Genomic DNA, 20,954 nt, shown 5'->3' on the forward strand with positions numbered 1-20,954 from the left:
TAAGAAAAGGATAGTGACCCCGAGAATAAAAAAGAACAGGATTTTCAAAAATTAAAAGGTACAAGATCTTTGTCATGGAACAAGTGTTAAGATATTATGATATTGTTAAGTAATGCAGTTAAAGTAATTGAAGGCCAGCAACAGTGACGATGAAAAAAAAATAGGTACAAAATCTCTGTCATGGGAGAAATAGCAAGGTATGTGATGTATAGTGAAAGTGAAGAAAAAAAAAGGTTTTCCACCGTAGACCATGCTTTTGGTCTCGCTGTGAGCTAGGGGTTAGAGTTTTAGTGGAAGAAAATAAGTACCTGCTTAGTCATTAGCAGCCACTGCCTGGTCCTCACTTGACTGGAGATTGGTTTTTAACAGTGTTCATGCATAGGTTTATCTATAGTATTTTGTGCAACTCAACAATGGCACATTGTTTGCTGATAGGGTTTATCATACTTTCCATGCTCAGCTACTGGTCTTTCATTATGAAATAAATCTTCCCATATGAAGGATCAGAAAAAGAATGGTGTAAATCTGGATACTGTATCTAGTTCCTCTGCAATTTAAATAAATTTTAGTTATATTTATAATTAACCAATGCCCTATACAATCTATGTTCAAAGAAATAAGAAAAGTATGAGGAAACTGGATAAGATCTCGATAGAAAATTTGTGGTACTGTTAAAATTATAAAAGAAAAATCACAAAGATAATATTTACTTTCGTCTTTCTTATTGTATATTTCATGATGGGAATAGGAAATTGAATTTCCATATTACATGATAGGGCTAATACATTTTACATACAGTATTACATGATAGGACTAATCTATGTGAAATTAATTCCAAACTAACAAATTTTCTATACTCTCACATCATAGTAAGACTAAGAAATTATAACCTAAAATGTGGACAAAAATTAGGATTGTATACAGCATATTGACAAGATAAGGAATGACCAGCCCACACTTATAAAGAATTTTTAATGAAAAGGAAACTCGAAACCAATAATTACTTATTAACTACAAATTTCCATAATATGAACCTACATACAAAATGTACTGGACCTCAAAACATAAAGACATATATTTACAAACCTAAGCCATACAAACCAAGGAAGGTATACTGTATTTGTGACTTAAACTTGTAATATAATATCCTGTATGTGCAAGACACCCAAATATTGAATTACAGGTACTCATAAAATACACAGGAAGCCATACCATAATATACACCCAATTTTAATTAAAGCTAACAAAGTTTTAAATTGTTCTCCATGTCATTATTGTCACTGATATTACTTAAAGATTACAACCTTTGGCATTAGATATAAAGCTTTTGTAAACATAACTGTTCCATAACATACCATTATTTCATTAAACTTTTAACTGACGTTTTTCAACGTTAAATTAGTGATAGTTAACTGCCATTATTTCTCCATTGGTGGAAACACCTTAAAAGATTAAGGACATCAGTCATGCTGTTAATCCTTGCTGTTTGAGATGTGATTAATCATAAAAGAATATATGTAATTTATGTTAAAAAGGGAATAATATGCATTGGGAATGTATGTTTGGATACTGCTTAATGAATATGAAAACATTTTGGATGTGGTCAAGTCTTTGAATCCCTAGAATATATTCTGTCTGAACATTTTTACTCCCTTCAACCCCATATGACGTATTTTACGTCCAGTAATTTACAAAATGTTTATCTTTTATTATTTAATCATACTATATAATATCACTACATACTTAAGCCTATATATTATTGAAAGAGGAATTCATATAACTGAACAATGAAATATTTTTTCATATTTTAAAATCAGTATTAGTTTTTGTGTTAAGATGAGCTGAGTAAGACATCCCAAAAGAGGGCCTGGGACATGAAGAATAATTGTAAGGGGGTTTGAATTTGACATATTTCAAGAAATAAAACGTATAGAAATGTAAAGCTTCATCAAGTACACTACTTGGACAGTATAGTTGCATAAACATGCCCATGACAAAATATCAAAACTGCCCATTTATTCATGTAATTACAGGATACAATGTTCGTTCGTTCGTTTAAGAAAGCCTTGCCTACAGAAAGACATGGACTACTGCACTAGGGTAGCCCGTAAACAAAAGATAACATTTTATTGCAAATTCTTCATATAACAAAAAAAGAATTTCTCACTGCTTTCTCAAACAAAATTACCATTAATAACTTTTTAATTCTCAAATTAATCTGTAACTGCTGTGAGAGGACATTTTAATATTCTGCTATAGGCTTCCTTACAACAATTTTCCAGGTAATGACCAAAGAAGCAAGGGTATGGTAGTGTACATCTTTAAATCTCTCTTATTACTTGAAGTAACCTTTATATAATATTTAAAAATGAAAAAAAAAATCAGTAGCTGCTCAAGAAGCTCCAAGCTTATAAAAATCACTTGGTTTCATAAAATTAACAAATAGTAACCTCTTGATAAAATATTGAATCCCTTTGCAAAAATCACTAATTCGCACCTTGTATACTATTCAACCTATTTTTATGTATTACAGTATCTTCAGACCTTTTAGTTTCACATTGCATTACATTGCTTTTAATTCAACATTACATAAAAGGTATTTCTTCTCTTTCCTTATTAAAAAAAGGACAAAGGTTTCACAATACATCACAATATTTTAAATTCGACTTTACATAAAGGTATATCTTTCTTGCTACAATCACCAAAGAAATATTAGAATCAGGCAGGTATATATTTGTGTTTAAATTATACAATACTGCAAATGAACTGAAATAACCAATAAAAGACAAGCACTAACCACTACAACCAACTGGTGTTATCTGTAGAGTAATACAGTTTATCATAAATTATTGAAGTTAAACTATCTAAACTGGTTTTGCTATTATGTAACAGTACCATTCTTTTCAGAAATTTTGCTTGTAATATTAAGTGAGTTGACTATACCAATTTTATCATTAGGCCACAGAATTTTTGTCATTCTCACATTATTATTCCATTTTTATCATAAATCATATTTAAGAAACTTTTTCATTCTTATTCCATTATTTCTGGTTGAGATCAAACACTTCATTTTGCAGTTTCTGCTTAATATGTAAGGAATTTAAGATATTTGCAATTAATCCATATTTAAGTGACAAGATATATTACATGTATATAGATTTATCAATTCTGTATTCTTTTATTATGAACATTGTTAATTTTATCATTTTCCTTCCAAGAAAATCCAAGTCTCCTAGATAGTACTCCACATTTCTATTCTCTTGTCTTTTTTTAAATTTGTATTGCTCTAAATAATAATGCAAGTAAAGTACAACTCCACCATTCAAAATTAAAAAAAAAAAAAAAATAATAGCTACAATGTGTACTAACACTTGGACATAAACTAACAGCATACACCAACAGTAGTTCCTGCTTATTTGATTGGAATGTGTTACATCAGAACCAATCATACTGGGAAAAACTAAATGTCTTAACCTCATCTACAAAAAAAAAAATGAGAATATATTCCAACCAATCGTCTCCCATCTGCCCAAAAACAGTTATAAAGTACACTCTTATCGTGATAACATAACATTTCAAATAAAGCATCTAAAAAAAACATATAAATTTAGTACTATACATATATGAATCACAAAAAAACAAATTGTAAAAATATATTTTGAAAATGTACTGTAATTCCTTTTGTAAAAGTATTTTACTGTATTTAAAACATACTTTAATCCCTTTTACGTGTATAATTATGTTATATTTTTATGACTGGATTATCAATATGATTTTTATATACCTCCACACTACTGTATATTGCCAGGGAAAAAGCCACAACAGCACAACCAGACAATACACCCCTAGCACCTTCCAATATCCTGAGACACTGAACTAAACAAGAGTCCACTTTATAATAATCTCACCTTTCATTGAACTCCTATTACAAGCAAGATTGCTACTGGGAAAAAAAAAAAAAAAAACACACAAATGAATGTGAGAAAAGAACTAACAGTCGAGAAGGCAGTGCAACAGTACTTCAATATCCTTTGCGACCAAAGATAAAAGTGGTTATTCTATTCCCCTTACATCACTTCTAATTGTTTCATTATCAACTACCCTGTTAACAATTCAATGGCCATTCTAGCATCAGTGAAGACATATTCTTACTTTAAAGGATTAAAGGCTTTATACGCCTAGGAACAACTTCAAATTCTTTGTGGCATTCGGGGAGATTTTGATAAAGTATGAAACTACCAAATGTAAAAATTCTTTCTCTCATTCTTTTAGATTCTCTGTAAAGTATTATATTCTTATTTGGTAAACTGCATGCCAAACAATAACACAGACAGGGACTCTGGCATTGGCTTTACATCCATTAGCAATATGACTGAAATTTATTATTATACAACAGTATATATTTTAGTCTTTAAAAATAGGGTGAAGACCTCTTTTACTCGCACTCAGTTTCCCATGTTTAAGATAATTCTAATCAATATTAATCATGAAAATGTTTTACGACAAATAAATATTTGTATAACGGTGCTCCAATCGCCTTTAAAAATAAGATATTAAAAATAACAAGTCAAATTTTTCTACATGAAGAACAGAACACATTAAAAATGAATACTCCAATACGTTATTTCAAGAAATCTGTTCCCTTACATGAAAAACTAGTAATATCATATAGAACTCATGCATAACATATTGTAATATTCGATAAAATTAGAAAATCCAGCTCTAAGCATTCAAGCAAAGCTAAATTTCTTGTACATTATTATGAACACTGACAGAAGACATTTGTTAACAGAATTTCCATTTTCATTGGAAAAAAGAAAAATAATAGCTGTTATGATTAAAAAGAAAAAATCAGCTACTAACTAGAAGGAATTGAAAAGCTTAATATGATCAATAACAGATATACCTTTTATCAAAACTTTTTTTAAAGGCAAATAAACTTCAAAAATACTAAATTCCAAGAACATGAGAAAAAATATAGCATTTTATTTCTTAGTTTACTATACTAAGGTTTTTAACTACCTCTGGTATCTTGCTGAAATTAATGAGTAAGTCATGTTTCATATTTCATGACAGCAGAAAAACTATGTACATTACACTAAAACATAAATTATGTTACCAAATTGGGCAAAACAAGTTTTCAATTTTTTTCACAGCCACACAGAACCAAAATTGCACAATAAAAATTTGGAACCTTTGAAATTATTACATTAATGACAAGGGTTTTACCTTTGCAATGACTAAATTTGAAAATCACAACCTACTATGTCAAAAGCATTCTACACTGTAGTGACTTACAGATACTAATAAACTCAGGAGCGAATGTTGAATAAAAATAAAGCATGTATCAAAGAAAAATTTTAACTTCTCTTACAATCAATCTACTATTTAAGTACAGTACTTAAGTGTAAAAAACACCACACCATAACTGAAATGACTACACTGAGCTACCACTACAACCCCAAAAAACAAGAAACAGTTATTTGTGACAAGTCTTTCAAAACAGACTTAATTAATATAATTCTCCCTCTAGAAGAGAAATGAACTACAGTACCATACAATATGCACTGGACGCAAGTCTTCTACATTACTTTCAGCAAAGTTCAGTTATTACCATTAGTATTGTACTGTACTACAAATCCATTAAAGATGTATACAATAATAGAGGCAAAACTATGTTGTCCACCTGGTCTGTAAGTGCTTCTACTATTGCTACAAGGGATGTAGAAACTAGCAATCTCCCCCAAATAGCCCAAGTTACATCTACCATATCAAACATGGTTAGGCCTCCAACTACCACCATCTGGGTCAGAATTCCACAAATACTTCCTTCTACTGTTTTCTTGGTGCCAAACCACTTTCTACGTCCGAAGTAGGTACCTCCAATGGATGCTGCAGTGTCCCCAATTCCAACAGAAAGAACTCCTGCTAGGAGGGGCAGGATGGATGTTGGCAAACTCGTTGTACCTTTGATATCCTCAATGGTACAGGGATTTAGCCAGAGGGGACAAGCAACACCAGCTAAGAGGTAAATGTGGCTCAGAATCAACACACCACCATCTTTTTCATCTAAAAAGGTGGCAAATGCTGTAGATATGATTGATGAGATGGGTTCCAGTCCTTCCATCCTAATGAACTGAAAAAGTAATAAGAATTACATAAAGGTGCAAGATATGTATGATTTGCACTCATTTCATCATAAAAATATTAATTCTAACAAGGGCAATAAACTTAGTCATTTCAATTTCTTAACAACTGTTCATGTCTGTCGTCTCAAATTGTACATTCTATAAAATTTTTTAAAATGAAATCTAGTAATAGAAGGAATCACACATACATATTCATCTACCTTCTTTTATAAACTTAGGAGCCCAAGCCATAGCCTATTCATTATCTTAGGCTTTCTTACCTCGCCCAGTTCTTGATCTTATAAAGAAACAATCTAGAGAAAAATTAACACCTCGGATTAGTTTAAAAAAACAAGTTCTCAAATATGTAGCCCTCCACCTTACAAAAATTCAATAATTGAATTTCAAACAATGTGTGTTAAAATAAGAATGAAAAAATTAAAATACATAAACAATATAAGACTATGGCTGAATTTTAAATCAAACAGCTAAGTGGTGGGTTAGCTCACATTGCAGGCACTTGGCAGCAAATGCCATCAGAAATTTTGGAATGTTATAGTTTTACTCAAGTCATTAATAAAAAAAAAAATATCACAAGAGACAGAGTGGAGGATTACATAAGAAATAAATTGGAATCCTTTAGTTCATAAAATCATGATAGAATATTTAAAAATTATTCAGATAACATTTGCAAATACTTGTTATACAATCTTCATTTTATAGCATCATGCAACTCGCTATACAATTACAGTAATGTTATTGTAATTTCAAGTGATTGATATTACCCTTTAAAGTATTAAATAAAAAAACAATAAAAATTAAAGGACTCTTTAGCACTCTTCATATTATGGGCAGGATAAAATGGCTGTCAGGCTCATGATTTTGGACGGAAAAATTTACACAACAGCAGAGAATATTTTTCTGTGCCTTAGTACGGCAAACTAAAACAGATATGAACTTCGGGTTTACTGCATTATGTCAAGGAATGGTTGAACATTTCCATGAAGTAAGCAGAATATCGTTGCAATACTTCAAAGTATTTAATATAGAAAATAAGATGAAAATTATGCAAAACACACGAGATAATTTTAAAAAATATTCATAAAAAATACAATTATGTTAAAGGACTTTTAATTCATATGGAAATTTCATCCAAATAGCTGCTTTGTCATGTTATAAATTTGATTGGTAATAAGGAGTTATACCTTACGAAAAGCTAAACTTTTACGGTGAGCAATGAGGTCTTGTGTCAACCTACTTGTGTTGATTGTTTCATATTATAAGTAGCTAAGGAATGAAGATAGAAAGAAACTGAAAATTGCAATAGAAAGCTGAACAAAAAAGTTATATATAGTATTGTAATTAAAATGAGCAACTGTAGAGCAGACGCACAATATATTTCGATTTTTGTATAACTAAATTTATAATAAAGTTTTTTATATCATAATATTCATATTTTACATTTTTTTCATACACTCATTGCAAATATTGTACATACAATATCGTTTCAAGAGGTACATGAAACATAACAATAGAAATTATTTGCAAATAACACAAACATATGTATGTAGAAAAAATTATCTATACACTCATAAAAGTTTTGTGTAAAAGACAGTCTAAATAGGTTTTACGATAAACATTCCTTTTCTGTCATTTTGCACAATAATCAAGTAATGGATAAATGGGAAACACTAGGATAAAGATGAAGATTCCAATGGAAAACTAAGTAAATTTCCTATATAATTCATCAATAAAATATATAGGTTTTGTATATATGTGATGTGTGTGGCAAGAAGTTTGTTGGAGGCAGCATGAGGAAGGGGAGTGAATGGTGGAATGAAGGAGTGAAGGTAAAAGTGGAAGAGAAAAAGAGGGCTTTTGGAGAATGGCTGCAGAGTAATAGTGTAGAGAAGTATGAAAGATATAGAGAGAAAAATGTGGAAGTAAAGCGCAAGGTAAGTGAGGCAAAGAGGGCAGCTGACCTGAGGCGGGGTCAGGGATTGGGTCATTTATATGAAGAGAATAAGAAGTTTTGGAAAGAAGTGAAGAAAGTAAGGAAGGCTGGTTCAAGAATTGAAGAAACAGTGAAAGATGGAAATGGAAGGTTGTTAAAAGGAGAGGAGGCAAGGAAAAGGTGAGCGGAATATTTTGAAAGTTTACTGAATGTTGAGGATAATAGGGAGGCAGATATAACTGCTATTGCAGGTGTTGAGGTGCCGGTGATGGGAGATGAGAATGAGAGCGAGATTACAAGAGAGGAAGTGAGGAGAGCACTAGATGAAACGAGAGTAGGAAAAGCATCTGGTATGGATGGTGTAAGAGCTGAGATGTTGAAGGAAGGGGGTGTGACTGTACTTGAATGGTTGGTGAGATTGTTTAATGTGTGTTTTGTGTTGTCAATGGTACCAGTAGAATGGGTCTGTGCGTGTATTGTACCACTATATAAGGGTAAGGGAGATGTGCATGAGTGTTGTAATTCAAGGGGTATTAGTTGGTTGAGTGTAGTTGGAAAAGTGTATGGTAGAGTACTGCTTAATAGGATTAAGGATAAAACAGAGAATGCAATCTTAGAAGTACAGGGTGGTTTTAGAAGAGGTAGGGGTTGCATGAATCAGATTTTTACAGCTAGGCAGATATGCGAGAAATATTTAGCAAAAGGTAAGGAGGTGTATGTTGCATTTATGGATCTGGAGAAAGCACATGATAGAGTTGATAGGGAAGCAATGTGGAATGTGATGAGGTTATATGGAGTTGGTGGAAGGGTGTTGCAAGCAGTGAAAAGTTTCTACAAAGGTAGTAAAGCATGTGTTAGGATAGGAAATGAAGTGAGCAATTGGTTTCCGGTGAGAGTGGGGCTGAGACAGGGATGTGTGATGTCGCCATGGTTGTTTAACTTGTATGTTGATGGAGTGGTGGGAGAGGTGAGTGTTCGAGTGCTTGAACGAGGATTGAAACTGGTAGAAGAGAATGACCATGAATGGGAGGTAAATCAGTTGTTGTTTGCGGATGATACTGTACTGGTTGCAAACGCGGAAGAGAAGCTTGGCCGATTAGTGACAGAATTTGGAAGGGTGTGTGAGAGAAGGAAGTTGAGAGTTAATGTGGGTAAGAGTAAGGTTATGAGATGTACGAGAAGGGAAGGTGGTGCAAGGTTGAATGTCATGTTGAATGGAGAGTTACTTGAGGAGGTGGATCAGTTTAAGTACTTGGGGTCTGTTGTTGCAGCAAATGGTGGAGTGGAAGCAGGTGTACGTCAAAGTGAATGAAGGATGCAAAGTGTTGGGGGCAGTTAAGGGAGTAGTAAAAAATTGAGCGTTGGGCATGAATGTAAAGAGAGTTCTGTATGAGAAAGTGATTGTACCAACTGTGATATATCGATCGGAGTTGTGAGGAATGAAAGTGACGTAGAGACAGAAATTGAATGTGTTTGAGATGAAGTGTCTAAGGAGTATGGCAGGTGTATCTCGAGTAGATAGGGTTAGGAACGAAGTAGTGAGGGTAAGAACGGGTGTAAGAAATGAGTTAGCAGCTAGAGTGGATATGAATGTGTTGAGGTGGTTTGGCCATGTTGAGAAAATGGAAAATGGCTGTCTGCTAAAGAAGGTGATGAATGCAAGAGTTGATGGGAGAAGTACAAGAGGAAGGCAAAGGTTTGGGTGGATGGATGGATGGAGTGAAGGAAGCTCTGGGTGACAGGAGGATATATGTGAGAGAGGCAAGAGAGCATGCTAGAAATAGAAATGAATGGTGAGCAATTGTGCCGCTGTTTCGGTAGGCCCCGCTGCTTCCTCCGGTGCCTTGGATGATCGCAGAGGTAGCAGCAGTAGGGGATTCAGCGTTATGAAGCTTCACGTGTGGTGAATAACGGGGGAGGGTGGGCTGTGGCACCCTAGCAGTACCAGCCGAACTCGATTGAGTCCCTTGTCAGGCTGGGAGGAATGTAGAGAGGAGGGGCCCCTTTTTTGTTTCATTTGTTTGATGTCGGCTACCGCCCAAAATTGGGGGAAGTGCCTTGGTATATGTATGTATGAAAACAATTCAGCAATTCTAGAGCAAAGACAGAAAATGGATTTTTATCTTATGTAGCTAATTTATGTAACTGTTCACATTTTACATTTTTACTCAATGACTAGCTGCTTCTGGTTCTGATAGGTTGCTAAAGCATATACCTACTCCAGGACCTCAGATGCTACATGTCTACATTCTTGCATCTCTATTTTTTTTTCTTAAAAGAAACTTACAGTACTGTAGTCCACAGACTCTTCAGTTGTTCAATTAGTTCAGGATTGCCCTTTTTAAAAGGATTGTTTCCCTTCAGCACACTAGCAACTTCACTTTGAACTTTAATGTTATTTAATTCGCATGATATTTAAACCACATGAACCAAACCTCACTGATCACAAATTCTTTACTTTCACTCCTCCCCCTCATTTCAATGCTTCAAACTACCTTTTGTTTTATATTCAATCAACATGAGACCTGCAGGGATATTCAGTTAAGACTGGTCTTCCAACTAAAGAACTAACAATATTTCAATAATGAGAATAATACGCTTTCAATTCCATAGGAGCAGGTCCCTTCTCATGGTCAAGGGTACAATCTCTATCCTTGATAATTGTCATGTCTGTAGAACAACTTAGTAGGAATGCGTTGCCTTTGTTTTTTGGTGTTTCTCTCTTTTTTGCAACTTTCCACAATGTTTAATTTCATTTCCATGGTGATACCTTTCTTGTTCTTCAAATAACGGCCATCACTGTCTGCCTTATGTTTGGAAGCCTTGATGATGACTCAAAATTTACAAGGAAATGTTACCAAAAAACACAGAGCCAACATCAATCCAGGATGCCATAGCAACAGGAACCAAAGGACACTCACACCGTTTTCACAGCTCACACACTGCACTACTCTGTTTTCTTACCCCATGAAAAAGAAATAATTCTTCCACTGTACTTCAACGAACTACTGTAGTCCGCCTGATTGTAGTAATGTCGAAAGCGTTGGAAGTTGAAAGTTTATTCTATATTTCATGAAAGATGCATCATATCGTTTAAACATTATAAGTTGATAGCTGTTGTAACATGAGGACCTACTATCAGCAATACACACATAAATAGCAGTGAACTGGTCAACTGTACAGTACAGTAATCAGACAAGAGGTATACGCGTAGTAGAGATGAAAACAAAAGTAAGGTAATACAGAGTAGAATAGACTGACTTATCTTCTCATTAATGAAAGCATTTGAAAAGCAAAGATTTGTACTTTGTACTAACAGGCTTAATAATATAATTGATTACTCAAACAGATATAATTGAGTCTACTACAAACCAGTACCATGCAAATAAATAAATAAAATGTATTACTTCATGAACTGACATGGTTAAACAAAAAATAAATGACTGCTTAAATGCATATTTTAAGTGCTCAATAATTTTGATGTAATTGATTATTCAAACTTATAATAAAGAGTCTACATACCTGTACAATGCAAATAAATAAATGTATCTCTTCATGAAATGAGATGGTTAAATAACAAATGAATGGCTGTTTAAATGCATATTTCAAGTGTACTGTTTTCTTCAGAAAAAAAGAGAACTCAACCAAGCATTACAGTATTCACTTCTCTTAGATTCTGATGAAAAGCAAATGCAAATAATGCTACATACATTTACATCAAATATTGACGTGTAAAATCTTACTTTATACTTGTACAGTATTTTACTAACCTCAAGTAAGCATAGCAGCATCATGGCAGCAGCTGCAGCAAGATGGGTTATGGCAGGATCCAATAACAAACCAGGAGTGAAAACTAAAACTATCACTACATGGTACACTTTTCTCAGGACAGTTGTGGCTAAGCTGCTTTTCCTGTTTTGGAAAATGTGACAAGCAACTAATTTACAATAAGCAATTAATGGGTGGTTATATCATTTTACAATTATGGCAACAAAATATTACTTTACTGAAAAGATTGTATCCAGAATATCTACCTATGATTCTGATAAGCTAAGAACTGTATGATGAAATTTCCAACATTGTTTAATTAAAATTGGGGTTGGGAGCAAGTAAAGCCTCATGTGGTAAGTTCCACAGTAAAATAAGTTTACAAAACATTCTCTTTAAAGTACAGTGTATATTTCATACATACAAAACATTATGATACAACAGTAGGAGCTATTTTGCTCCCAGGTTAACCCTTTAACCCCCAGGCTATTTGGAAATTTCCAACCCTTAACCCCCAGGGGGTTATTTTTTTCCCAGCACATTTTGCAGTATATTTTTTTTAAATTGCTCTAACAGCCTTAATTTTTGTCTTAGAGAGGTCAGGTTGGTCTCATTCTCTTGGAATTTTTTCAAAAAATTATCAAAAATATGAAAAAAGAAATTTTTATAGCATTTTTTTGCAAGGACGTACGGGTACGTCCATGGGGGTAAAGGGATGGCTTTTGTGAAATGTACCAGTACGTCCTTTGGGGGTAAAAGGGTTAACGATTTATATCTGAATGCATGATTCTCACTTTCATATTGAATCAACAATAGCTGACTAGCCTGAAGCAATTATGCTTGTATATTCAAGAAGGCAACCCTTTCTTATAATAACAAAGTTATTGAAAACTGGAATCTCAGCTCTTCTTGAGAAGTGCCATGGCTGTCTTCCCCAGCCTATCTTGACCGTTAACCAACGTAGAGGCCAACAGAAATACTATAGTGTTCTGGTCATGATATCCCTACAATATATATTTTCCCTTGATTTAAATCTCTTCCCTTTTAAATACTGTAACACTACATCCAAATTACAGAAAATTGACCTTACTACTAGAGGTCTTTCAATGCTGAACAATCTGAGCACATCCATTATAATACCTGAATGGATAGATCAAATCACAAAAGCTTTGGTACAGAATTAAGCATGGATATATGTCCCTCAATGGCTGAAATAGTTTTTTGTCATAAAAAAGAAGAAAAAAAAACATCATTATCAAAACTAAATTCTTAAATTTACACCCATCAAAATAACCCTTACATTATTTAAAAAAAAAAAAAAATATTGGCAGACTGTCTTTTAGAACCTATGAAATGGTAGACTGTCTTTTAAAACCTTTAAAAGGCAATCTACAATGATTTGAAAACCCTTTGTTTCTAAAGATACAATGGACAGTTTCCATGCAGTCACATGTAGTACAGATTAGTTTGGATGCATCCCCTTAGAAATTGGTTGTTTGAGCAGACTGACTCTGTATCGCAAACTTCTGGGGTGGGCCAACAACATGGGCCACAGAACTGTGTACCATTCCCTCTGTAGCCAAAAAGAGCCTATAAACATCATCTTCACAGAGCTCCCAATCTTGTTTAGCCCCATCTGAGCTTGCAAGCAAACGGTGTACAGAACAGTATGCAGACAATTGGTAGAATGACAACTCGTCGAATGGTAATTCGTCGAAATGACAATTCGTCGAAATGACAATTCGTCAAAATGACAATTCGTCGAACTGACAATTAGTCGAAATGAATGGTAGTTAGAAATAATTTCTGTTTTTAAGTATCTAATCCTTGATAGTATGGTTGTTCAAGAATAGTTAGCAGAATAATATGGTGGTTTGAAACAATTTATGTCCTTAAGTTTCTAATATCAAACATTTCACTATAGCCTATGAGCTAAATGGAATTCATCAAGACCGAGCGAGGTGCTAGAAAACTTTTGCATGAAGGTTTCTTACACAATTGATAAGAAACATTGTAATAAAACATACTGGAGATGTGAAAAACGGAGTGTGTGGAGCAAGATTACAAACTATTAATGATATGATTCAAGGAAATCCTTCGCGATATTACCATCCACCAAATGATACTCAAAATGCTGTCTTGTAAGTTGTAAATGAAATTAAGCAAAGGGCTTGTGAAACCGAAGAAGTGACTGGCTGCATAGTATATGATGCAACATGTAATATGCCTTTGAGTGTTGCAGGAGCACTACCCAAAAAATCTTCCCTTTTGAGAACAGTGAATAAGAAAACGTCCGTAAAAGATGATGAAAACTTAAACGTTACAAGAGGTTAGAATTTTAAGTTGTATGAAGACGAAAAAGTGATTATTTATGGAACTGCTAGAAATTTGGACCTTTTATCCAAAAACTGTATTTGGTTTTGTGATGGCACATTCGACTGTGCTCCAGTTAATTCACAGTTGTACACTAACCATGTTTTAATTGTTAAAATTAAAACCTTACCATTGCTATACTTTTTGTCGGGCTCAAAGGACAAAGAGACTTAGGACATTATTTTCACAATTATAAATCAAAGTCGAAGCTTGAATGTTTCATCCATTATGATAGACTATGGACAATTCGACCAATTGTCATTTCGACGAATTTTCAGTTCGACGAATTGTCATTTTGACGAATTGTCATTCGACGAGTTGTCATTCTATCAATTGTCTTTCGACCAGTAGTCAGGCTACCGTACAGAACTGTGAACCACTCCCTCTATAGCCAAAAAGAACCAATAAACATCATCCTGCTATTCACAGAGCTCTTAATCTTGTTTAGCACCATCCGAGCTTGCAAGCAAACGGTGTACACCATGTGACTTGAAACATGATGAAAACAATCGAATCTAATCGAACCTGAGAGTTTACAGGAAACATCATATAAGATGCCATGCTGTCCATATAAGTACAGTACTATGAAACTGATGAGAAGCTCTTACTTTAACAATTGGAGGGATATTAGGATCAAGACAACCCATTTGGTCTTTTGACTAAAAATCTAGTTATCTTATGGAGCAAATTATATTGTGATCTTGCAAGTATTTGCGGCAGATGGGACTAAAGTATGTAAAGATTTTGAGGCTCTGTATTCGGCTTTCAAATCTGTAGAGTGCAGCATACTTTCAGAACCCTTATTGAATAAAAAACTATCAATATTAGATTGACCTTGGAGGGTTGTATTAGGTTTGGCAATGGGGTGGTTGAATGACCAGAATTACCATGACTACGGGAGGATTCACTGGAATTCAGAAGTTTAACAAGAAGGCAAGTAATATCAAGAGCTTGTGAAGCTCATCACTATCGAAATATGGCTGAATTTGTTTGTTGTCTAAAGGTGGAGACATGTCCTCATTGTCATTATCCCCACTATAATCCTTTTGAGCTTAGAACTGTTAACTTGACTAGCAACCAATTAAATACTTTTTCAATAACGAACGGTAACTAGAGTGAAATGCACTCTTCACAATGATTATTTAAATCACAGTACAGTATTGCTCCCGATACAATACAAGAACGGAATACAGGAGTTATAGGTACAGTAGTAGGTTGGCCAGGGCACCAGCTACCCATTGAGATACTACTGCTAGAGAGTTACGGGGTCCTTTGATAGGCCAGACAGTGCTATACTGGATCCTTCTTTCTGGTTACGGTTCATTTACCCTTTGCCTACACATACACCGAAAAGTCTGGCCTATTCTTTATCTATTCTCCTCTGTCCTCATACACCTAACAACACTGAGATTACCAAACAATTCTTCTTCTCTCATGGGGTTGACTACTGCACTGTATTTGATCAGTGGCCAGTTTCCTCTTGGTAAAGGTAGATGAGGCTCTTTAGCTATGGTAAGCAGCTCTTCTAGGAGAAGGACACTATGAAATCAAACCGTTGTTCTCTAGTCTTGGGTAGTGCCATAACTTCTGTACCATGGTCTTCCACTGTCTTGGGTTAGAGTTCTCTTGCTTGAGGGTACACTCGGGCACGCTATTCTATCTTATTTCTCTTTCTCTTGTTTTGTTAAAAGTTTTTATAGTTTATAAAGGAAATATTTATATTGATGTTGTTACTGTTCCTAAAATATTTTATTATTTCCTTGTTTCCTTTCCTCACTGGGCTATTTTCCCTGTTGGAGTCCCTGGGATTATAGCATCCTGCTTTTCCAACTAGGGTTGTAGCTTAGCAAGTTATAATAATAATAATCTTCCAGAAATAATTCATGTGCACATTACAGGCAATAATTGCTAACTAAACCATGGGAAGGCATCTTGATTCACATTAGGCAAACAATCTGGAGTGTGTGCAATCACAGCCAGTTGATAAAGATAACTGAAAACAAAGGGGATCCAACACACCAACCCTGGCCTTCTTATCACTTACTGCTATAAGATGCCATTCCTTTGTTAAGGGCATGTATTTATTGAAGTGAAAGAAAATGGAGAAAATTTTTTAAATTTTATAGGTACATGTCAATTAAACAGGGTTTCTGGAGAAGAAGCAATATGAAAGTAGAAGCAATATGAACATCAGGGGAGATTCATAAAAATAATAGATTCCAAACATGATATTATAAGGATGCCAGATAAATAGTACATGATCAAGAGATATGTAAAGGTAGAAAAAGCTAAACAAAAATTGCATGTGCCTTAGGCCTGGCTTGGACAACAGTTAATATTACTATAATATGTTATTTTCCTTAGTAAAATAAATTTTTGAATATACTTACCCGGTGATCATGTAGCTGCAACTCTGTTGCCCGACAGAAAAAACCTACGGGCGGGATATGCCAGCGATCGCTATACAGGTGGGGGTGTACAACAACAGCGCCATCTGTCGAGTAGGTACTCAGGTACTTCTTGTCAACAAGAACCAATTTTCTCCTCGGTCCACTGGGTCTCTATGGGGAGGAAGGGAGGGTCCTTAAATTCATGATCACCGGGTAAGTATATTAAAAAATTTATTTTACTAAGGAAAATAACATTTTTCAATATTAATCTTACCCGGTGATCATGTAGCTGATTCACACCCAGGGGGGTGGGTGGAGACCAGCATACATGTTAACATTAGAAGCTAAGTATCCCGTATTTCATTTTAGCAGTTATTCAAAATAACAAACATAAAATTAATAAGTACCTGGTAAGGAAGTCGACTTGAACCATTACTCTGCCTTTTTAAGTACGTCTTCCTTACTGAGCCTCGCGATCCTCTTAGGATGCTGAGCGACTCCTAGGTGCTGAAGTATGAAGGGCTGCAACCCATACTAAAGGACCTCATCACAACCTCTAATCTAGGCGCTTCTCAAGAAAGAATTTGACCACCCGCCAAATCAACCAGGATGCGAAAGTCTTCTTAGCCTTCCGTACAACCCAAAAACAACAATAAAAAGCATTTCAAGAGAAAGATTAAAAAAGGTTATGGGATTATGGGAATGTAGTGGTTGAGCCCTCACCTACTACTGCACTCGCTGCTACGAATGGTCCCAGGGTGTAGCAGTTCTCGTAAAGAGACTGGACATCTTTAAGGTAAAATGATGCGAACACTGACTTGCTTCTCCAATAGGTTGCATCCATTACACTCTGCAGAGAACGGTTCTGTTTGAAGGCCACTGAAGTAGCGACAGCTCTAACTTCATGTGTCCTTACCTTCAGCAAAGCATGGTCTTCCTCATTCAGATGAGAATGGGCTTCTCTAATCAAAAGTCTGATGTAATAAGAAACTGCGTTCTTCGACATCGGTAAAGAAGGTTTCTTAATAGAACACCATAAAGCTTCTGATTGTCCTCGTAATGGCTTCGTACGTCTTAAATAGTACTTGAGAGCTCTTACTGGGCATAGTACTCTCTCTTGTTCGTTTCCAACCAAACTGGACAGACTTGGAATCTCGAACGATTTGGGCCAAGGACGAGAAGGGAGTTCGTTTTTAGCTAAAAAACCAAGCTGTAAGGAACATGTAGCCGTTTCAGATGTAAATCCTATGTTCCTGCTGAAGGCGTGTATCTCACTGACTCTTTTAGCTGTTGCCAAGCAAACGAGAAAAAGAGTCTTCAAAGTGAGATCTTTAAAAGAGGCTGATTGAAGCGGTTCGAACCTTGCTGACATCAGGAACCTTAAAACCACGTCTAAGTTCCAACCTGGTGTGGCTAACCGACGCTCCTTTGAGGTCTCAAAAGACTTCAGGAGGTCCTGTAGATCTTTGTTGTTGGAAAGATCTAAGCCTCTGTGGCGGAAGACTGCTGCCAACATGCTTCTGTAACCTTTGATCGTAGGAGCTGATAGGGATCTTACCCTCCTTAGGTGTAAAAGGAAGTCAGCTATCTGCGTTACAGAGGTACTGGTTGAGGATACTGAATTCGCCTTGCACCAGCTTCGGAAGACTTCCCATTTTGACTGGTAGACCTTGAGAGTGGATGTCCTCCTTGCTCTGGCAATCGCTCTGGCTGCCTCCTTCGAAAAGCCTCTAGCTCTTGAGAGTCTTTAGATAGTCTGAAGGCAGTCAGACGAAGAGCGTGGAGGCTTGGGTGTACCTTCTTTACGTGCGGCTGACGCAGAAGGTCCACTCTTAGAGGAAGAGTCCTGGGAACGTCTACTAGCCATTGCAGTACCTCGGTGAACCATTCTCTCGCGGGCCAGAGGGGAGCAACCAACGTCAACCTTGTTCCTTCGTGAGAGGCGAACTTCTGCAGTACCTTGTTGACAATCTTGAACGGGGGGAACGCATAAAGGTCTAGATGGGACCAATCCAGAAGAAAGGCATCTACGTGAACTGCTGCTGGGTCCGGAATCGGTGAGCAATAATTTGGGAGCCTCTTGGTCATCGAGGTAGCGAACAGATCTATGGTGGGCTGACCCCACAGGGCCCATAGTCTGTTGCAAACATTCTTGTGAAGGGTCCATTCTGTAGGGATGATCTGACCCTTCCGGCTGAGGCGGTCTGCCATGACATTCATATCGCCTTGAATGAACCTCGTTACAAGCGATATCTTTCGATCTCTTGACCAGGTGAGGAGGTCCCTTGCGATCTCGAACAACGTCATCGAATGAGTCCCTCCCTGCTTGGAGATGTACGCCAAGGCTGTAGTGTTGTTGGAGTTCACCTCCACCACCTTGCCTAGAAGGAGGGACTTGAAGCTTCTCAAGGCCAGATGAACTGCCAGTAGCTCCTTGCAGTTGATGTGTAGTGCTCTTTGATACGGATTCCAGGTGCCCGAGCATTCCCGACCGTCCAGTGTCGCACCCCAGCCCGTGTCCGATGCGTCCGAGAAGAGAAGGTGGTCGGGGGTCTGAACAGCCAGTGGTAGACCTTCCTTGAGAAGAATGTTGTTCTTCCACCAAGTCAGTGCAGACTTCATCTCTTCGGATATAGGAACTGAGACCGCTTCTAGCGTCATGTCCTTTCTCCAGTGAGCAGCTAGGTGATACTGAAGGGGTCGGAGGTGGAGTCTCCCTAACGCGATGAACTGGTCCAGCGATGAAAGTGTCCCTATTAGACTCATCCACTGTCTGACTGAACATCGGTTCCTTTTCAGCATGCTCTGGATGCATTCTTGGGCTTGACTGATTCTGGGGGCCGACGGAAAAGCCCGAAAAGCTTGACTCTGAATCTCCATACCTAGATAGACTATAGTTTGGGATGGGACGAGTTGGGACTTTCCTATATTGACCAGGAGACCCAATTCCTTGGTCAGATCCATAGTCCATTTGAGATTCTCCAGACAGCGACGACTTGACGCAGCTCTTAAAAGCCAGTCGTCCAAATAGAGGGAGGCTCTGATGTCTGCCAAATGCAGGAATTTGGCAATATTCCTCATCAGTTTGGTAAACACTAGAGGTGCCGTGCTTAGGCCAAAGCACAGGGCTTGGAACTGGTAAACCACCTTCCCAAAGACAAACCTTAGGAAAGGTTGGGAGTCTGGGTGGATGGGGACGTGAAAGTACGCGTCCTTTAGGTCTAACGAGACCATCCAGTCTTCCTTCCTGACCGATGCTAGCACCGACTTCGTCGTCTCCATGGTGAACGTCTGCTTGGTGACAAAGACATTTAGAGCACTGACGTCCAGCACCGGTCTCCACCCTCCTGTCTTCTTCGCTACTAAGAAGAGACGGTTGTAAAAGCCCGGGGATTGATGGTCCCGGACTATGACTACCGCTCCCTTTTGTAGCAAGAGAGACACCTCTTGCTGTAAAGCTAGCCTCTTGTCCTCCTCTCTGTACCTGGGAGAGAGGTCGATGGGAGTAGTTGCTAGAGGGGGCTTGCGCAAGAATGGAATCCTGTACCCCTCTCTGAGCAACTTCACAGACTGTGCGTCTGCACTCCTGTTCTCCCAGGCCTGCCAGTAGTTCTTGAGCCTGGCTCCCACTGCTGTCTGGAGAAGAAGGCAGTCAGACTCTGCCTTTTGAGGACTTGGAACCCTTCTTCTTTTTGCCACGTTGACTATCGGCACGGGTACCTCCTCTGCTGGAGGTTCTGCCACGAAAGGGCGGAATGAACCTAGACGCTGGTGTGTCCATCCTAGGTCTAGGCACGGAAGGTAAAGCTGTGACTTTACGTGCGGATGACGCCACCAGGTCATGGGTGTCCTTCTGGATCAACGAGGCTGCAATCCCCTTGATCAGCTCTTCAGGAAAGAGACACTTGGAAAGCGGAGCAAACATCAGCTTTGACTTCTGACATGGTGTGATCCCCGCCGACAAGAAGGAGCAAAGGTGATCTCGCTTCTTAAGAACTCCAGACACGAAAGAAGCCGCAAGCTCGCCAGACCCATCCCGAATGGCTTTGTCCATGCATGACATGATGAGCATGGCAGAGTCCTTATCCGAAGGGGAGATCTTTCTGCTTAACGCTCCCAAACACCAGTCCAGGAAGTTGAAGATCTCAAACGCACGAAAAACTCCCTTCAAAAGATGGTCCATGTCCGAAAAGGTCCAGCAAATCTTGGAGCGTCTCATAGCCAGTCTGCGGGGAGAGTCTACCAGACTTGAGAAGTCGCCCTGGGCAGAGGCAGGAACTCCCAAGCCGAGATCTTCTCCCGTGGCATACCAGACGCTAGATTTGGAAGCAAGCTTGGTCG

At 37.2% G+C, this 20,954-nt stretch overlaps 1 protein-coding gene across 4 annotated transcripts in view; it reads right to left on the bottom strand.

Moving 5' to 3' along the window:
• Positions 1–700: 700 nt before the first annotated feature.
• Dolk (Dolichol kinase) overlaps positions 701–20,954 on the bottom strand; it is a 69,944-nt gene continuing 49,690 nt past the window's right edge. For all 4 annotated transcript variants that reach the window (XM_068374306.1, XM_068374308.1, XM_068374309.1 and 1 more), the window contains 2 exons: positions 11,853–11,994; positions 701–6,136 (listed from right to left, as the gene is read on the bottom strand). In XM_068374306.1, coding sequence (XP_068230407.1) covers positions 5,633–6,136; positions 11,853–11,994 — 646 coding nt within the window. In that variant the 3' untranslated portion in view covers positions 701–5,632. The remainder of the gene's footprint in view (positions 6,137–11,852; positions 11,995–20,954) is intronic.

This window comes from Palaemon carinicauda, chromosome 5 (genome assembly GCF_036898095.1).
Source record: "Palaemon carinicauda isolate YSFRI2023 chromosome 5, ASM3689809v2, whole genome shotgun sequence".
Taxonomy (NCBI): Eukaryota; Metazoa; Arthropoda; class Malacostraca; order Decapoda; family Palaemonidae; genus Palaemon; species Palaemon carinicauda.